The sequence below is a fragment of the Carcharhinus amblyrhynchos genome, chromosome 3 (assembly GCF_965287045.1).
Source record: "Carcharhinus amblyrhynchos chromosome 3, sCarAmb.v2.hapA, whole genome shotgun sequence".
NCBI lineage: Eukaryota > Metazoa > Chordata > Chondrichthyes > Carcharhiniformes > Carcharhinidae > Carcharhinus > Carcharhinus amblyrhynchos.
The window spans coordinates 51,249,269-51,269,161 of record NC_137326.1 but is presented as its reverse complement, the minus strand read 5'-3'; the positions used below and the strand labels follow the sequence as shown (position 1 = coordinate 51,269,161).

General features: G+C 43.9%; 1 protein-coding gene across 1 annotated transcript in view; it reads right to left on the bottom strand.

The window, feature by feature from the left end:
- Positions 1-19,893, bottom strand: part of sema3h (sema domain, immunoglobulin domain (Ig), short basic domain, secreted, (semaphorin) 3H) — a 156,260-nt gene that overhangs the window by 81,035 nt on the left and 55,332 nt on the right. The window contains exons 2-4 of the mRNA XM_080183995.1: positions 15,492-15,646; positions 4,896-4,958; positions 2,322-2,441 (exon numbers count right to left, since the gene is read on the bottom strand). Coding sequence (XP_080040121.1) covers positions 2,322-2,441; positions 4,896-4,958; positions 15,492-15,646 — 338 coding nt within the window. The remainder of the gene's footprint in view (positions 1-2,321; positions 2,442-4,895; positions 4,959-15,491; positions 15,647-19,893) is intronic.

The following is a 19,893-nucleotide window of genomic DNA, read 5'->3' as shown; positions in this document are numbered from 1 at the left end:
TATTGTAGTTTCAGTAGAGACAGCTTGTCTCATTCTTTCCTTCCCCACCCTGGACAGATACTTGTACAGCAAAATGAGTACTGACATTTAGTGAACAATCTTCCAGTGTTCTTGTGCCAGCTGGAAGCCTCAACCACAAACAAAGTTTAAGCTGCACCAGGAATTATTAGGACAGATGACCAAAAGCTTGGTCACAGAGGGAGGTTTTAAATGAATGTGTCTTAAAGGGAAAGAGAATGGCAGAGAGGTGAATAGATTCAAGGAGGGGATTAAGTGAGTTTAGAGGTATGACAGTGATAGCAAGGCTGCTAATGGTGGAGTGTGCAAGAGGCCAGAATCCAACAAGTGTACAGGGTTGTGAGGCTGTGAAAGGTTACACAGCTGGGAAAGAGGAGCCCACACATATTTGATGTTTGGGCAGGAAATTGTTCACAGAACATCTGATAAAAGCAGCAAGTGAAAGATCCTGTCAACAGTGCACTTGGAAACCAGCCATGTTTCTTATTTCCTCCCTTTCAATTTTTCACCAAGATCTTCAGCCTGCCTTCCACCCTCTGCAGCGACAATTATGACAATATTTTTCTTTACTACCCAAGGCAAACATAACCGGGACTCCATGCTACTCCTCACATCCGGCTTTACCATTCAATTAGATCATGATTGATCTGTATCTTGGAGGTTTTATGGTACACTGGGTAGGGTCCCTGCTTCTGAGCCAGAACTTCCAGGTTTGAGTCTCAACCCAGGATTTGATGGCCAAACCGGTCAAGTGTGTCAACCTGCAAATCTTTCCAAACATAGCAATGGCTGGTGGTAAAAATGGGAGACTCCAGGTCAGCCACATTTGATGCGGAGTGGCTCCCCTCAAGCTATGAGCCCCTGGACAAGCTAATGACCTGTTCCAAGAACTACTAGCTATGGAGATAGACGAAAGTCTGCCTTAGCGTGGGAAGAGAATTGGAATGGAATCTGTATCTGAACTTCATTTCTCAGCCTGATCCATATCTCTTGATCCTCTGACTGGTACCATTCCCTAAGCAACTGTTGGCAACTAGATTGGTCCATGATTTTGCTTGGCAAAGCACCACAGTGGTTTGCCTTTGCCTCTGTAGTATGGCTGACCAGGAAAACCTCCCACCCTTACCTCCTGCCATCAGGAGTATTGGAAGAATTTACAGGTGATAATCAACCTGTTTGGCTTTGTTATACACTCACTTTCCATGGCTACCGAGGCCTGAAGTGAGACCTGAACCCAGAGCTTCTGCCCAGAGTTAGGGACATTGCCCATTGTGCCAAAAGATCTCTATGTTATAATGTAACCAATGATAACATTGGAATCTGTTATGATGCAACCAATGGTAACATGCTGTGAGGGTCAACTGACCGATAGACAATATAACTAATGGTAAAATGATGTGGTGGTCAGCTAACCAGCTACCCCAGTATAAATAGAAAGCAAATGAGGATTGAGGGGAGAATTTGTGGCCCAGAGCATGGCCTGAGTGTTTGCGCAATAAAGTTTCTTTACTAAACCTTTTTTCTTTGATTTACTTTGTGAAGTTAGTTTTTTGCTTGCAGCTGAAGATCCTTACTGCTGGATAAACAAAGAAAAGGATTTAGAAAATTTTGTGGCAGTGGATGGGAAGAGTTCTAGATTTCCACAAGCTTTTGTGTCAAAAGGTGTTCCATGATTTTACTCCAGAATTGCTTAGCTCTAATTAGAAGATTGTGCAATGCAATCCAGCTGAAATCTCTTCTATCATCTACTCCGAGCTTTCCACAGAATTTTGCCTCCTAATGAAACAATAAATCTCTCCTCATCAGCAATAACACTATGGAGAATGGTAGAGTAAAACTATGGGTTAATAGTGAGTCACTGCAATATTACTCAATCCTGGGTGGACTGCGGGGTGGAGAAGCAATGTCAAGCTGCCCCAACCAAAAGGGTGAAGAGATCCCAAAACATAATCTGCCTGTTCTCCACGTGGTGCTGGACGCTTGACAGAAAAATTCTCTTACACATCACAAAAATGATTTCACAATGTGCCCTAATTATGAATAATCAACAGTAAGCAATTCTAAATCATTGGCCATGGCTCTCTGAACATAATAAACAGAAATAGATTAGAAGCAGAGTAACATCCCCAACCCTAACCAATCCATCTCATCATCAGAAAGGAACAGTGTGAGTTTTCTATTGCTTATACTCTTCATCACCCTGACAGAGTGACATTGCCAACTGGTGCCAAATCATGCATCCTCTCGTGTGCCATCATGATTGATGGTTTGCTAAATCAATGTGAGGCACCTTTCACACTTACCCTGTTGAATATCGATGTGGCAATGTATGCACAGCGTGGATGGAAAGCTCCAGTCCCACAAACGTATAAGTGAGTTTGGTTGTAGAAGTGGAGGACTCTCAGGAAGTTGCCACAGTCCAGCTGGAGAGAAATCAAGAAAACTTAGTTATTTTCTAGAACCTTCTGTTCAAAATAAACTCAGATTATAGGCAAACTCAAAATTTAATCTCACTTTAACACCAATTTATCTGAATTGCACTTTTTGCAATTGCTAATTTGATTGGTTTCAACCCTGTACACCTAATGAGCACTTGGGTCACAGTCAAGCTTGCTTTACCCATAATTCCTTTCCCTTTGTCAATAGGAACTTGTCTTATTCATTTATGGGATATGGGCTTCACTGTCAAGGCCAGCATTTATTGCCCATCGCTAATTGCCCTTGAGAAGGTGAAATTGAGCCACTTAAACTACTGCAGTCTGTGTGGTGTAGGTACATCCACAGTGCTGTAAGGAAGGGAATTCCAGGATTTTGACACTGAAGGAACAGCAATATATTTCCAAGTCAGGATGGTGTGTGGCTTAGAAGGTAACTTGCAGGTGGTGGTGTTGAAATATATCTGCTGTCCTTGTCCTTCCTGATGGTAGAGGTCACCAGTTTGTAAGGTACTGTCAAAGGTGTCTCGGCAAGTTACTGAAGTTCATCTTATAGGTGCTACACATTGCTGTCACTGTGCTGGAAAAAATAAATGCTGAAGATATTGGATGAGCTGCTGATCAAGCGAGATGATTTGTCCTGGATCCTGCCACCTGCTCAGTCTGCCAAGCATCATTTGGGTAAGGGGAAGAAGATCTAACTAAAGTTGGGAAAAGAAACAGTTTAGCAAAAAATAGGATCTGTATGGTATGACAGATTAGCATACCTCTACAAAGCGTCCAGTCGAAGGGGATGAAATCTCAGTTACGTTCCACATAAAGATATAGGGGATGTTTTTCCCAGCCTGCTGCAATGCTTTTGTAGTGCATTGGCTGGGAGACTCGAGCAGAAGCCAATTCGCAGGCTCCCTGCTGGGTGCCATGTCTTTCGCGTGTCTCCGGCAGACAGATTTCCGGCGCCGTCAGCTTTGTGCCAGAAATTGGCGTGGAGCTGTATAAATTATTTAAATTAGCCTGATCATACAATTTAAATATTCTTAGCAAGCCCAGGACTGAAATCTCCAGACCTGCTAGCATCCCCTCCCTGGAGTGTTTCACCCCAGCAGGATTTAGTATAGCTCCCCGCTTGCGAGCATCTACCAGCCAGACCCTGCTGGAGTGAGGGAGAGGGCCAATGAGGCCCCTCAGAGGGTTGGGGCCCGGAGGTGGTACCCCTTGGACATTGCCACCTTGGCAATGCTAGCCTGAGTCCCCCGGCACTGCCCAAGGGGAAAACTGCTAATATCCAGAGGGCACATGCCAAGGGAGCAGGGCCTTATGGGGGCAGGGCATGGTCTGATGGAGCAATTGATGGGAGTGGGGGCTTCTGCTACCACTCTGCATTTGGACTGAGTGACAGAGGGAAGGAGACCAACATTCAGGGCTGGCCATTGGGGTGGGGGTTGGGGTCAGCCTGCTGGGGAGTTCAGGGCTGCGGGAAGATGGGGGGGGATATCGTGGCGGGTTGGGGGAGATTGAGGCTGGCCCGGACATGTCCAGTGTGCAGGCGATCGAGCTGTGGGGGGCGGTTCCGTGTACTAGTGATGAGGAGTCGTGGGGCTAGTCAGCGTTCAAGCTGGCCAATGACAGATTGGTGCATGCACAGTGGCCCACTCAGCACTATGCTGCCATTCTCTCCAACGGGAATATGTCTCGTCCATTGAATTTCAGCATGATTGACACTAACGCGCTCTGCAGTGCACAGAGTTTGGGAGATTCACTTTGAACTCCCAGTGTGATTTACTCCAGTTTTTATGTGAATTTGACACTCAGAAGTTTTTGGGGAGAATCACTTCATGGTGTGAAATGACGATGGGGCTGATGCAACTTCTGGCACAGTGCAAACTGCCTCAATTTCAGCTTTCCCATTCCATAAGACCACAGGGTGGTTGATGTGGAAAATGTACAAGGGGGAACTGGTGGGCAGTTCTTCAGAAGTTGTACCAGGGTGAAAAGTGCCTACTCTGCATCTAGAGAAAATGCTGAAAAAACTCAGCAGGTCTGACAGCATCTGTGGAGAATAGAGCCAACGTTTCAAGTCAGGTTGCCCCTTTGTCAGAGCTTTGTCAGACCTGCTGAGCTTTTCCAGCATTTTCTGTTTTTGTTTTAGAGTCCAGTATCAGTGGTATTTTGCCTTTACTCTGCATCTAACTGTGCTGTGATACATCTAACTTGGCCATACTTAATCCTGGCAATGGATGCTTGAAATGAGATGATGTTGAATTTTCCAGAACTAGAACCTCTCAACTTGTGAACATAAAACATTCTCCTTCAAGAAATAACTGGTTCCTGCTGCTGGTTGATGAAAATCCAGTTTTTTGGCACATTTAGTGAAGTAGGATTTATTTTATGTATAGTTATTATGTTTCGATTTGAACACAAATCTCATTTGTAAATACTCACATCAGGGTCCTTCCCAGCCATTTTGCATTCATCTATCCTCTCAGAAGTAGGTGGCCAGTATAACTGGGGGATAAAAAGACATTGCATATATTAACACATTGGAAGGCAGGCTATTGCAGTGTAATAAAGCTGCTACACAAATAATCCAGAAAATCTGCGTTCAGATCCAATCACAGCAGGCTGAATATTTAATTTAATAGTTAAAAATCTATCAAAATGTTGGAACCGTCAACATGCTGGAATATCATGGAAACTACTGCCCTTCAGTGAAAGAAACCTGGTGTCCTCTTCCAGTCTGACATATATCTGACTACAGTCTTGCATTAACATGCCTGATTCTTAACTGCCCTCTGAAGCGATGCCTCGTGACTTACTAGGACAAAGTGCAGCAAACTCAGGACCACCGAGCCTGCAGACAGGACCACCGAGCCCACTGAAGGAGTACCTTCACTACATGACAATAGCCATTCAAGGAAACAACCCACTAACACTTTCTCAGGGGAACTAGCAATTCACAGTAAATGCTGACCTTGCTAGTGATACCCACATCCTGAGAATCAATAATAAAAATGTCCTTTCCATGTTTGACAAATTAAGTTTCCAAAGTATAATGGGACACTGCTAATGCCTTACAAGATTGGCTCTACTCTGTAACTGACTGGCAGTAGTACCCTTGGTGACTCTGCTTCCATTGACAAGATCCATTGGTGCTGGAACAGCTGATCCACCATATGGAAGCTCTGCCATATGGCCAACTAACTCGAAGAGAAGCAGGTTCAAAGTCTGTCTCAAGACTACTGAATATCTCACATCGCACCAGCAGCAGTGATGAGAGTTAATGGTAACTGACACCACTGAAAACAGCGACTTTAAAACCATTAGACAGCATTGGGCTCATTTTGGCTTTGGAAAAGTAGGGTGAAATTGTCAATTCAGATACCAGTTTTTCTCTATTCCTTGCCATATCTGACCTGGGCACAAGTTGGCAACGCTCTGGTGGTAATCACTCCCATGGATTATTATCCCTTACCTCTTTTGGAGCTAACACAAAAGCATCCATCTGTCTTATTGTCTGCCAAAAAAAAAATCAACAACGCGTTTAGATTACCCGCAGAAACCTCCGCACTCTAAATCTATTTATTTCTTCTTGCATCAACCAGAACCATAAAACACTCAGGTATTTAATCAGATCAAACCAATAGAGATAGTGATGCTGTTGGAACCTGGAATGTCTGGAATGAGTGGGATTGGTGATTAAGATTTTTTTGTTGTATTGAGGTTTAGCTGCACAGACATATCCCAGCATTGGGAGTCCAGAGTCTCTGTCAACAATCCCCATTCAGCATCGCCACCTCATTCTTCACAGCACTGCCTGTTCCTGAGCAAGGAACCAGTTTGCATTTAAAGTTACGATTTACACTCCGAGAGCCACTGGATTGTGATTGTGGATTTTGCTGCCGGGTAGATACAGGAGTTACAGGTCAGCTGTTGTTATACAGCGTACCCAGTAACCACCTTCATAAAGCAAAAAAATGGGCAGGGTGGTAATGGGTGGCTGATCGTCTTTGCAGTTTCTTATCATTCGGCAATAAGGCTCAGCTGCCATACAACATGGATTTACCCACCCACTGATGATGTGATTCACTGTTTTGACACCTCACTCAAACTCAGCCTCACTGAATGGTGCAACCTCTTGTATCTGTAAACAACATGCACAGCAAAGCTCACTAAATCTGACTGGCTGTAGATTTTGCCCCGCAAGTGGGGAAGCTCCATGACCAGGTACCTAATAAACCAAGTCGAGAACTAAGGGTAGGATTCGATTACTGTGTCGGTGGCAGGCAAGGAATCAGGCCTCTCATGGCAGATTGTTGGTTCTAGGCTGGTACAATATGGTGTAGCCCTGAGGCTCACTCTGCCTGAAGACAAGGTGGGGAGGGATGGGGGTCCTATCACTGAACAGGGTTCCTCAGTATGACAGCTAGCCCAGTTATTTTTGTGGGCATCAGAAATGTATTATTGTTCCTTCTGGTCCCTCAAACTAATTTGAAACCTACTGTTCTGGGGCCTCTTCAGCATAAAACTGGTTACAATGTGCACCCCGTAGGCTACGCTTGGTTGTCTCCCAAATTGCTACCAGAGACGGAGGGAGGCACCTTTTTGCTTATTAAAAGGACCTACCTTCTGAAACAGGGATGCACAGAAACCACCCAGCAGTAGGCCCCTTCAATGATGACAGAGGCCTTAAAGGTATTGACAAGGAGGCACTCAGTTTTCTTGCCCTATTTTGAGGTTGTGAGCACTTTGTGAACATTCATTTGACCAAGGTAAAATGAGCGCCATTGCATTCTGAATGCAACCAACTTTTGCCTGGATATCATGTACATTTCCACATTTCTTTGCTCCATTGAGGAGATTACCAAGATTATCACAACAGGCACATTATGAGTCATTTGAAAATATAGCAACAGTTCTAAGGTTTCTGCATTGAGGATTGGCAATCCAATGGAACAGAAATGCATTTCTGGTACTGGAGGATTCGGAAAAAATTTTCCACCCAAGAATAATTTCTAAAAATGTTATGGTGTCTTAAATGGATCCAGAGATGCTGTAATGAAAACTAATGTTGGGTGACTTTGACCATGTTGGTACATGGAAGATCAGAAAGAATTGGAGAAATTATACTGGGATATAAATGGACAACAGATTTCCCTCAGCTCAGTCACTGATTCAGCACGTGATGCTTTATTCTTCCTATGAACATAATGGGGCAGGCCAGCTGAGAGGGATTGAATAATTGAAGTGTAGGAGCCCAATCCCAAGATGCTGGAAGTTTGAGATGATGATCAGGGGCTGCACTTCTTGACTACCCACCAACGCTTGGGCCAGGATTTCTCAGCCCTGCCTACTGCCCAGTTCTTCCAGTTCCTCCAAAAATCCACAGGCTGTCTCAATGTAACCTCCGTGGTGGGTGTCCTCATGGTGGGCCCGGAAAATCCCAGCCCTAGTCTTGATTTGGTACTGGGGTTAGCGGTAAATGGATTAAAATTAAGGATATGGGCAAAGATGGATAGATGAAAGAAAGAACTTGTTATTTATTTAGCACTGTTTACAATCTCAGGACACCTGCAACCTCTTCGCCACCAATAAGGTACGTTTGCAACGTAATAACTGTTAACATAGAGAAATGCAACAGCCAATTGATGCACACCAAAGGTTCCACAAACAGCAACTCAATCAAATGCTCAGGTTGTCTGTTTTATTACGGTTGGGAACAGGATAAATTTTGGTCAGAACACTAAGGGAACCACTCACTCCTCTTTGAATAATGCATTGAGATCTTTTAATACCCGAGAGGTAAACAGAGCCTTGATTTAATGTCTCATCTGAAAGGCAATGATTACAAGTGCTGCACTCCTCGGCATCAGTTTAAATCTTGTGCTTATATCTTTGGAGTGGGACTTGGATGCTCTGTGCTCTGTTGCAGCAGTAAGGGTGCTGATACATGGACCCTAGTTGACAACTGAAAAGAAATAAGGTTTTGGGCAAAGAAGAACATTGGAACAGGTCTTTTATTTCCTTGGGTCTATTCTGGCATTCAATAAACTCATGGCTAACTCCTGTCTTTGCCCGATATCCGTTAACACTCTGGTGAACAAAAAACAGTCAATCTCTGATTTAAAATTTGGCATTGATTGAGCATTAAATGCTGTTTGCCAAAAGAGAAGTCCAAACTTCTACCATCCTTCACATGTAGGATTGTTTCCTTATTTCACTCCTGAGAGGTCTGCCCTGAATATTTGGACTATGTCCCTTAGTCCTAGGTTTCCCGACTAGTGGAAATAATTTCCCTCTTATGTTCAGTTTGTGCCCCTTATTATCTCAAAACCTCTGATCAAATCACCCCTTAGGCTTCTAAATGCCAGTAAGCTCCTCATAATTTAACGCATAGAATCCAGGTCTGATTTTGGTAAACCTACACTGCACTACCTGTAAGTCTTAATTAGGTGTGCCCAGTACTGGCCACAGTGTGCCAGGTGTCTAGCTAGGCCTTTGTAAAGCAGTGAAGGACAACAACTTCTACTCATTAATATTCTAATCCTCTAGCTAAAATGTCCTTTATTCCTTTGTCTTTTCAATTAATTTCTATAGCTGTTGAAGATTTTTGAATGATCTTTGTACCTGGATGCCCAATTTTTGCCCTCCATTATTTCTAGCTTTATGACACTTAAAAAGTACCCTGTTTCTACGTCTCTTAGATCCAAACTGGATAAATTCACATTCAGTTTTACTGATACTCAGAGAGGGATCACAATCCCATAACATTCAAAGTGTGCCTCTGTGGTTAGAGTGGGGGTGGGGATCAAATGCAAATTTTCCTTATTGTATTGCTTTCTCAAGGCGCATTTTTCAACAACAACTTACTAATAGGAACCATTAACCTCGTCGTCTGATACAGGGCTGTAATATTGAATGCAACTAAATTGGAAATGACCTTTCCCAGTGGAAGTCAATGGGTTTATAATTGGCTGCAATTACATCTAATGGGCTCCAGAAATCAAGTACTGACAGCGTATCAAATAAAGAACAAAGAAGAACAAAGAACAACCCAGCACGGGAAACAGGCCCTTCGGCCCAACGAGCCCGCACCGCCGCATCACCCTACACCTATTCTACCCTGCATGTCTACGAATGGAACCCTACTCAGTCAGATTCAGGGAAGAAATAGTGTCAATTTGGTAAAAACCGATTAGCCTAAGAGCACATCTTTGGGGTGTGGGAGGAAACCGGAGCGCCCGGAGGAAACCCACGCAACCACAGGGAGAATGCGCAAACTCCCACAGACACAGGCCCAAATCCATGTGTCTGCACAGCCAGCAGTGCTAGTCACTGAGCTGTTGCGGCGCCCGTCTATCGGTCCAGGATCAAGCACACACACCGACATGAAGTACTAGGCCACTCCTGGAACTTCCAAGAGCAGCCCACGCACGACCCGCCGTGTGCATGCCCCTCGCTTGACACGAGGTGGACCTCCACCTGTGGAATAAAGACAAAAAATATTAATCATACAGCCTGCCCTTCCGGTGTCTCCCGAGGTTTAACCCTATTTAATAGCCCCTACCATATCCCTCCATTCTCGTTTCACTCATGTGCCTATCTAACTGCATCTTAAACGAGTCCAACGTTCCTGCCTCCACCACCCTACTCGGTAGCGCATTCCAGACCCCCACAACTCTCTGCGTAAAGAACCTTCTTCTCACCTCCAAATTATACCTCCCCCCCTCACCCTTAAATGATGACCTCTCGTGTTCGTACCCAGTCTAGGGAGCAGTCTCTCACTATTAACTCTATCTATTCCCTTCAGTATCTTATATACTTCTATCATGTCCCCTCTCAATCTCCGTCTTTCCAAGGAGAATAGCCCCAGTTTCTTCAATCTCTCCTCGTAACCCAGTCCCCCCATGCCAGGCAACATCCTGGTAAACCTCCTCTGCACCCTTTCCAGAGACTCCACGTCCTTCCGGTAATAAGGTGACCAGAACTGGACGCAGTACTCCAAATGCGGTCTAACCAACGTTCTGTACAACTGAAGCATTAGACGGCAGCTTTTATACTCTATGCCCCTTCCTATGAAGGCTAACATCCCATAAGCCTTCCTAACAACGTTCTCCACTTGTGACGCAACCTTCATGGATTTGTGAACCTGCACTCCCAGGTCCCTCTGTATGTCTATACTCCTAATCGGCCTACCTTTTATCACATAGCTCCTCTCTGCATTATTCCATCCAAAATGCATCACCTCGCATTTGTCAGGATTAAATGCCATCTGCCACCTATCTGCCCACTGCACCAACCTATCTATATCCTGTTGTATCACCTGACAATCCAGTTCCGTACCCGCCAACCCTGCCATCTTGGTGTCATCAGCAAACTTGCTGATCACACCACCTACGCCCTCTTCCAAGTCATTTATGTAGACTACAAAGAGGAGAGGTCCCAGTACTGAGCCCTGTGGCACACCACTGGTCACTGGCCTCCAGCCCGACAAGGTCCCCTCCACAACTACCCTCTGTCTCCTATTTCCCAGCCAGTTCTCAATCCACCTAGCTACCTGGCCTCGTATCCCGTGCGCCTTAATACTGACAGCGTAGGATGTATATTCAGACACAATCCCAGGAGCCACACTTCAAACAAACTATTTGTGTGCAGTTACAATGCCTGTTTATGTGCAGTGCCAAATGTAGCCTGCTATCATTTTATCATATCAATTCACTGTCATCATTGGTCCTCCAACTCATCACACAACCAAAGTGCCTCAGAGAGATTGGCTTGTCCAATTTGGCTCATTCTGACCATGGAACCTGAACTGAGCTTAACCCGGTAAAGTTGCTCCCTCCAGCACACTGCTAGGGTTAACACTTCATCCAGTATCATCGTTGAAAGTAAATGCTTCAAAACTATAGTTAGGCAGCTGGCTTGGTAGGGTAAAATTCTTCCCAGTCAAAATATTTAACTGACTGCTGTATTGGTTACAATGAAACACCAAATGGAGACAACCAGTTATCAAGACTGAAGAACCAAGGAGTAAGGGCAGCCACATACAGTTACCTGAATACTGGAAAAAAACAGCTATAGCTATATACCGCCTGGTAATTGTATATTTACCATCACTGGCAAGAGGCCATCATATACAATGCACAAAACAGCGTAGGCCCTCTCTCATTCGCTGTGTGGGCATTCAGAAAATTATGTTGATGCCATCAACTTTTGAAGGTAGACAATACACAGCAGGAATAAAATTGGGCAGGGAGAATTTCATGTTAGCAACTGAGTCTGCATCATTTTCCTATCATTGAATTAAAATAGAGGGAAAATGGAAGGATCCATTATGGATCTATAATCCTCCCCACTTGATCTTTTTTTCACATTGAACATCACTCAAATGACAACTTACCCGCTTTTGGCACATACTTTCAATGATGATATTGAATGAAGTGTTAATCCTAACAGGTGCTGGAGGGAGCAACTTTACTGGGTCAAGCTAGGTTCCATGGTCAGAATGAGCCAAATTGGACAAGCCAATCCCTCTGAGGCACTTTGGTTGTATGATGAGTTGGAAGACCAATGATGACAGTGAATTGATATGATAATCTACCCCAAAGAATAGACAAAGCATAAAAAATGTTCAAGTTGGGCAAAATTTAGATTCTTATAAGGAAATCCAAATTGGGATCAATTCAGATTAGGTTCTTGGGGCAGAATTTGATGGCCCTGTCATGGTGGGGGTTAGGGTGGGGCCAGAAAATACGGTGAGCCATTCCAAAGTCCATTGACTTCAGCGAAAGCAGAAAATCCCACTGGTGGGAGAGTCTGTAAAAGCCCCCCCTTGGAGTCAGTGGATATGATCTTTCAGCCTTGTCTCACCCGTCGTTTGGCAAGACAAGGAGGTAAGATAGGGCGAGAGGCAAAAAACTAGGTGTGTACCCGGTTTCTCACCTCACCCAATCTTACCGGTCCTGTTTTGCTGGTGAAATTGGCTTCAGCCCTTTCAGTATTAATGACATGATTAACATGCCATTAATGAGTCCCATTCATTTATACCTACCTTCTTGCCGATTGTGCTTCACACCAGCCGGAATCACAGCTGGTCTCCATTAGCAGAGATCAGAAGCCATTGAAGCCCTTGGGTGGTTGGGGGCATGGCCCAGGCACCCTGGCACTGATCAGGTATCCTGGTACTGCCCACCAGGCACCATAACTGTGCCAGGGCAGTGCCAAGTGGATGGGGACTAAGTGGGGGTAGAGCATGTGGGGCAATGACAGGGGAGGTAAGGGGAAGTTCTGCAGACAGGGAGCAGTCGGCAGGGGAAGGGAACTCTGCAGGAGTGGTGATTGACAGGGAAGGGCAACTCTGCAGGGGTGGTGATCGGCGAGGAAGGGCAACTCTGCAGGGGTGGTGATCGGCGAGGAAGGGGAACTCTGCAGGGGTGGTGATCGGCGAGGAAGGGGAACTCTGCAGGGGTGGTGATCGGCGAGGAAGGGGAACTCTGCAGGGGTGGTGATCGGCGAGGAAGGGGAACTCTGCAGGGGTGGTGATCGGCGAGGAAGGGGAACTCTGCAGGGGTGGTGATTGGGGAGGAGGAGAGGAACTCTGCAGGGTGGCGATCGACAGGGAAGGGGAACTCTGCAGGGATAGTGATTGGGAGGGAAGGGGAACTCTGCAGGGGTGGTGATCAGTGGGTAACGAGTGGGTTGGCAGGAGATCTCCCAGTGCACTGGGTGATCGGGGCACCTGCGCAATGGTGCCCCAAGTGCTCTGCAGCCGGTTTCACCAGTGAGCCAAGCACCGCCTCCCCCCCCCCCCACCACCCAGCTGGGGAGAATCACATCTGGGCTTTTATTTTGCACTAAGTGCTATAAGATTGTGGCTTGCTGAAAAAACAGTGCAATTCTTTCCCGTTTTCTTGTTCGTTCGGCATTTACAGTTTCTTCCTAAGATTGCGCCCAGTGTCTGTCACTAGCATTAACTTGCCTTCTGACTGCACCTGGAATAGGAATGGTCCCAATCATAGGAGGAATTTAAGATGTCTACAATTGTCACTGTGTAAGGAAAATATGTTCCATTTATTTAATAACTCTCACTTGCCTACATCCCATGCAGCCTAATATTCGTTTCATGAACTATCTTCACTCCATTCACTCTCCACGCCCCAAGTTTTCTCCTAGTTTGTCCTGATGGCTGGTTATTTTAAGAAGTTGTCCCCATACCTCCTTGTTGTTCAAGATGTGCACATTAGATTGATTGGCCATGGTAAATTGCCTCATAACATGAGGGGGATTAGCAGGATAAATATGCGGGGTTATCAAGTTAGGACCTGGGTGGAATTGTGGTTGGTGCAGAGTCGATGGGCCAAATAGCTTCCTTCTGCACTGTACGATTCTATGATTCCTTTGCCGTCTACTGCTTATCATCGCCTGTGCAAGAAGACAAGTCTCCTTGACCTCTGCCTATTTCAGCTATTGTGAGGAGTCAGTAGTAGCTTGCATGTGTGATATGAAACATTAATGGATCAGAAAGGCCATGATAAATGACTGATGATTGCTCGTTTGCTACAGTCTGGGGTATACTGTCTAATCAATCAAGATCAACTATGAGCACTTGGCATGCTGCTACGGCAATTCTCAATGTGCCTTTTCTAGCCAAGCAATTAACCTCATTAAAACAAACAGGTTAACATCTGCCTGAAAGTATCACACAAAGAGCAGTGTTCATCAATGAACTTGCCCAACAAGAAAACATAACCCTAAATGCACTTCTGAAATTCAGTAACAGCTCCATCCTGTACTTTTTAGCAAGTCGCTTGGCCAGTCATAAGCCAATTTTTTTAAAAAAACAGAACTCTAAAGAACACCCTCGTGTTTTCTGTGGCATTCAAGGGCTCCATATAATTAACTATCAAAAACAAACACTTGCACTGACAAGTAATAACGATCTCAAAATGATGTGTTCTTAACCTCACAAGTGTCAAAGGCTGACTCAATTGGCTCTATTTCCTGCTCAATGATTAGCTAGCTCTACAACTGGTATATGTGAAGAGGCTGGACTCACACTCATTTTTATTTGCTCACCGATTGTGGCAAGTGGTGACAGTTTTCATTATATGCCTGTGTAGTTTTTTAAAAAGAAAATTAGAATAATTTTCATTGAATGGCAATTCTCTTGGAGTCCTGTCATTTAAAATGTATTTTATCAGTCCATCATTTCTATTAACGTATTTTCACTTCTCTGCCCCGCTGTAAGCTCATGTGAACACACAAAGGTACATTCAGAGCTCTTGTGTGTTAGAATGTAACCGGTGATAACATTGGATCTGTTGAAATGTGACCAATGGTGACAAGCAGTAAGGGTCAGCTGACCCAATAAACCATCCTCTGCTACCAGAGTTAATCCAGAAGGAACTCTTCAAATGTAGACAACAACAACATAACGAAATTGACGCCAATTTATAAATCAAAGAAAAGGTTTAATAAAGCAACTTCATTACTCCAAATTTGGAATGGCCCAGGGTGAGGCCTCAAGTTTGGAGGAATGAAGTTTATTTATTAAACCTTTTCTTTGATTTATAAGTTGGAGTAAGTTTTGTTATACTTCTATCGTCTACATTTGAAGAGTTCCTTCTGGATTAACATTGTGTTGCCAGCATTAAGTCACACTGAAAGGGAACCTTGATCTCTGATCCACACTCTCTTCAAACTTGGCTCTTTATTCCTCCTAGCAAAGTGAACCACCTCACATTTCACCAAATTGAATTTTTATCGCCATTGGCCTGCCCATATATGGATGAGATTTTCCAGTCCTGGTCACCAGCAAGATTTAATGGTGCTGGCAAAGTCAGTGGACTTTTGGCTGGCTCACTCCATATGGTGAGGGGGGTGGGGGAAGGGGGGGGGGGCGGGGAGAGGGGGAGGAATGCCTGCAGAAAATCCCACCTGACAAGTCTATTTATTGCTTTTTGTGTACTTCAGCACAGCCCGCAACACAACACTTATTATGAATGTCATCTCCAAGTGAGGCAAGGTGGGGTTTCTTTTTACCTTCTTCACACCACTTGAGATGTTATCCAGGTTGCAGGTCAGGAGGTAGTCTTTTGCAGCTGCATAGAGCTTTCGGTTATCTTCATCGAGAATTATAGAATGCAAGTTGGAGGCACTGAATCTGAGTGGGATGATCCGCTTGTTTGACATTAACTCTAAAAAAAATCAATAAAAATAAAAGTATTATACAACACAGAACTGGACCTGAAATTACAAACGTATCAGCTCAGGGTCTAACATGAGGAATCACTTTTTTCACATCTAAGATCTGGATTACGAGTCACACTATGCTGAAAGAATGAAGGTCTCCTCCATTGCTGATGGTAAGGATCCCATGTGAATTAAGTTTGTGGTAGTCCCAAGTGAGTTCCTAATCAAGCAGGTCAATGCCACAAAACAGCTTTGGCACTAATTGTTAATCTGACTAAAGTCACAGAAATATTGGATGTGGGGAATGTGTAATTGTCACACTGGTGGAGGAGACATTCGAGGTTAGAGCAAAACTATAGTGTTGGGGACAAGTAGAAGAAACTTCACTCACTGATAACTCTGGGTCTCATTTTCCTCTTGAGGCCAGAGAATGCTGAAAACAATTGTAATGCCACTGCTGATGACTAACTAATTCAACATAGATCAGGCAGTGGCTCTCTGAGTCATTGGAGGAGCATGAACCACTTTTGTTGGATTGGCAAAATGTCCACCAAACCAACCAGTTGTTTTTAAAATAAGCCTGGTTGCTAGGCCTCCCAGTTATGACAATTATATACCCTCTTCCCAGTCCAGATTCATAGATGTAGTTTTAACCTAACTCACGAGCATGTGAATCACTGGTTTATATTCTGCCTAATATTGCTCTCTTTTGTCTTTAATGAAGGGTAAAATAGGGGCAGCTGTTAAACCAGCATTCTCAGTCTCATCTGTATCCTAAAGGATGGGTGAGGTTAAACTTCTCCCCGTGATCTTTCCGGAAGAGAAGGATTAACTCCTGAATTCCTTTCTATCTAAGCAAAGTCATTCACATGTTTAACTTTTGATAGTTTGAAAGGATTAACAGTGCAGCTAGCTCTTTGTCTCAAGGCATGAAACTGGATATATTCCAGCCCAAGTTTAGATACATGGCCTTGAGTTTGCACCTATGACGCCAACCAACCTCCACTCTTTCCCCCATAATAAGACAACTGGCCACTCTATTCACTTTACATTCTTTAAACAAAAGTTTGGTATCTCAGGAGGAAGCAGCTCAAGGAACTCCCAGAGCAATCCTTGTTACAAAATGTTTTAAAACGGATATCAGCATGACATCACCAGAAGGAAAATGTGTCATGCAATCCAGCTGTAGTTTCACTTTTGCTTTGAGCAGAACACACACACACACACACACACACACACACACACCTCTGATCTTTGTACCTATGTTTAAATGTTCTCATGTCCCTAGTCTTAATAAGTGAACTCACAACTTGTTTACCCAATCCCTTATGAGCAATCGGTGCCTTAATAAATTCTGCCCTGAGGTTGTACTTTATACACTAGGCAAAAATTGTTACAACATTGATAAAGGGAACATTTTCCTAACTTGCATCCAAGGCATGCTACTTGGCCTGTTGGGAACCTGCATGAGGAATACGCTGGGAGTGTAAATCTTTTCAGCCCCCTGCCCTAAATTTTTTATTTCATGATTGTACAAGTTCATGAAGTTCCCCTTATACGTCGAGGAAGCAGACCGGAAGATATGTGTTCTTTAATATGGCTAAGGAGTATTGAAATAAAGACATCTTGGAGTCATCTTAATTCTGTAGTCAGCACTGAGTCATTCTACATTCTGTACCTTTGAAGTTTCAGCAGCAATAAATAAAGGATAACATTGAGAAAATTTTAATTGTGTTTGGTTTTAATTACATCCTACTGAAACCTACAAAGGATACAGAACACTGGTTTCTTCAGACTTGTTTGGGCTAGCCTGCTTGTCATAAACCATTGGTATTAATGCTATAACTAACACGTAGAATGTGCTTTAAGTTTAGACTTTAAGAAATGGGAATGTTGCACAAATACATCCAGATATCCCCCAAAAAAACTTGCTTTAAATTAAAACCTTTCATCTATCATTCATTCCCATTATAGTTGCATAATAGCCATTTAGGTTAGCTGGGTGAATGAGATTATGGTGTAAAGCTGTTTTTGGTACTGATCACAAACAATGCCCAATTCATTTGCGACATGTGCTCATTCAGAAAGACATCTATCATTGTGGCATTAATAGGCTCTTTTAATTCCTGCTAATAGCTGAAGAAAATCTTTTCAAAATCAGATCACAAGCAGTAAAAGATCAGTCAACCATCTGCAAGTTACAAGGGTGGAACCTCACCCTGGTTAGTTGGATATTTTGTGCTAATGCAATAAATAAAGAACTCCTCAGATTAGACCAGTGAATAAACTCATCCCAACTGAAGCCCTTAAGTGGTCAATTCAAGACCGTTCAAGGATTGATTCCCAGCCAGCCTCAATTTTCACATCTCTGAGGTGGGATTTCCTCCTGAATAAGGGGCAAAGGTCCACCTCCAGCCAAATGTTTGTTGGGAGTGTAGAATGGATGCGGGGCAGCCAGTATTGGTGGGCATGCACTTGCTGCCAACTCCTCAGATAACAGGAAGGGAAACTGCCATCTGGGCATCACGATAGCATAGTAGTTAGCACTGCTACCTCACAGCAAGAAGTCTCACAACACCACGTTAAAGTCCAACAGGTTTATTTGGTGATACCAGATAAACCTGTTGGACTTTAACCTGGTGTTGTGAGACTTCTTACTGTGCCCATCCCAGTCCAACGCTGGCATCTCCACACCATGGCTACCTCACAGCGCCGGGGACCCGAGTTCAAGTCTGGCCTTGGGTGACTCTAAGTGGAGTTTGCACATTCTCCCCTATCTGTGTGGGTTTCCTCTGGGTGCTTCGGTTTCCTCCCACACTCCAAAGATATGTGGGTTAGGTTGATTGGCCATGCTCAATTGACCCTTAGTGTCCCAAGATGCATAGATTAGAGGGATTAGCCTAAATATGGAGCAAATATGTGGTGTTTCAGGGATAGAGCCTGGGTCCAACAGATTTCTATGATCTATGAAAACCTCTGGCCCATGTTACAAACAAAAGTAGGGGAGCTTCCCTGCTTTCCTGGCCAACATTTATCCCTGAAGCAACATCACTAAAAAACAGATGATCTTCTTATTATCATTTGTTTGTTTGTGGGATCTTGCTGCATGCAAATTGTCCACTTTAGTTCCTCCATTTCATCAATGACTACACTGTAAATATTGTAAAGCATTTTGCAAAGAGGAAATTGGGCTTATAATCTCTGAAGTTTAGAAGAATGAGAGGTTATCTCAGTGAAACCGACAAAATGCTACACTCCCAACAAACATGGAGTTTGATAGAATGGGCGTTGAGAGATTTGTTTCCACTGATCGGGGAATCTAAAATATGAGGGCACTGTCTCATGATAAGGGGCTGAATGTTTAGGACTGAGATGTGGAGAAATTATTTTACTCAAAGGACTGTGAATTGGTGGAATTCTCTATCCCAGAGGGTTGTGGATGTTTTATTGTTTAATATATTTAAGACTGAAATACACAGATTTTTGGTCTCTTGGGGAATTAAGGGATATGAGAAATGGGTGGGAAAGTGGTGTTGAAGCCCAAGATTAGCCATGAACTAGGAAACAGGCTCAACGGCCCATGTGGTCAACTCTTGCTCTTATTTCTCACATTGGGGTAAATTTTCCAGTCCCATCCACCACGGAAATCATCACGGGTGACACAGATATTTTGACGGACCATTTAATGATCCGTTGATCTTGGGAAGTATTTTTTAGTCTTGGGTTGGGCTCCATCAGTAAATCCCATGCATTATGTCCTGAGGTTGTGAAAGGCACTACGCAAGTGCAATTTCTTTCTTTCCTTAGTGCTCTTTGATGAATGGACAGGCAGGTCACCTCAGCCAGCGTTAACTTAATCCGGCTTTTAACAAACCTAAGGGGTGCATGTTCTTATGGCCTGGTTGGGATCACAGGGTGTTTCATTGTTACCATACATAATGCCATTCTTGCAGTAGTGGACTTAGATAGCAATGAAATATTTAAGGAAGTAACAGATTCCACAAAGCTCAAATTGATGTCTGCAGCAGACGCACATCTGTAGCAACTTTACTGATCTGAATTTCATGATTATACTTAGTTTTGTCCAATACTGAATTCTTACTATCGACAAGATGGTCTATACTGTTGTTAGTGGCATTTTCCTTTGGTGGGTTCGGGTGCTTGTAGCAGGTTTGGTGGGATTGGAAAATGCACACATTATAACATATGTGCCTCACAGGCTGTAGAGGGAAAACAAATCACAGTTGGGCAG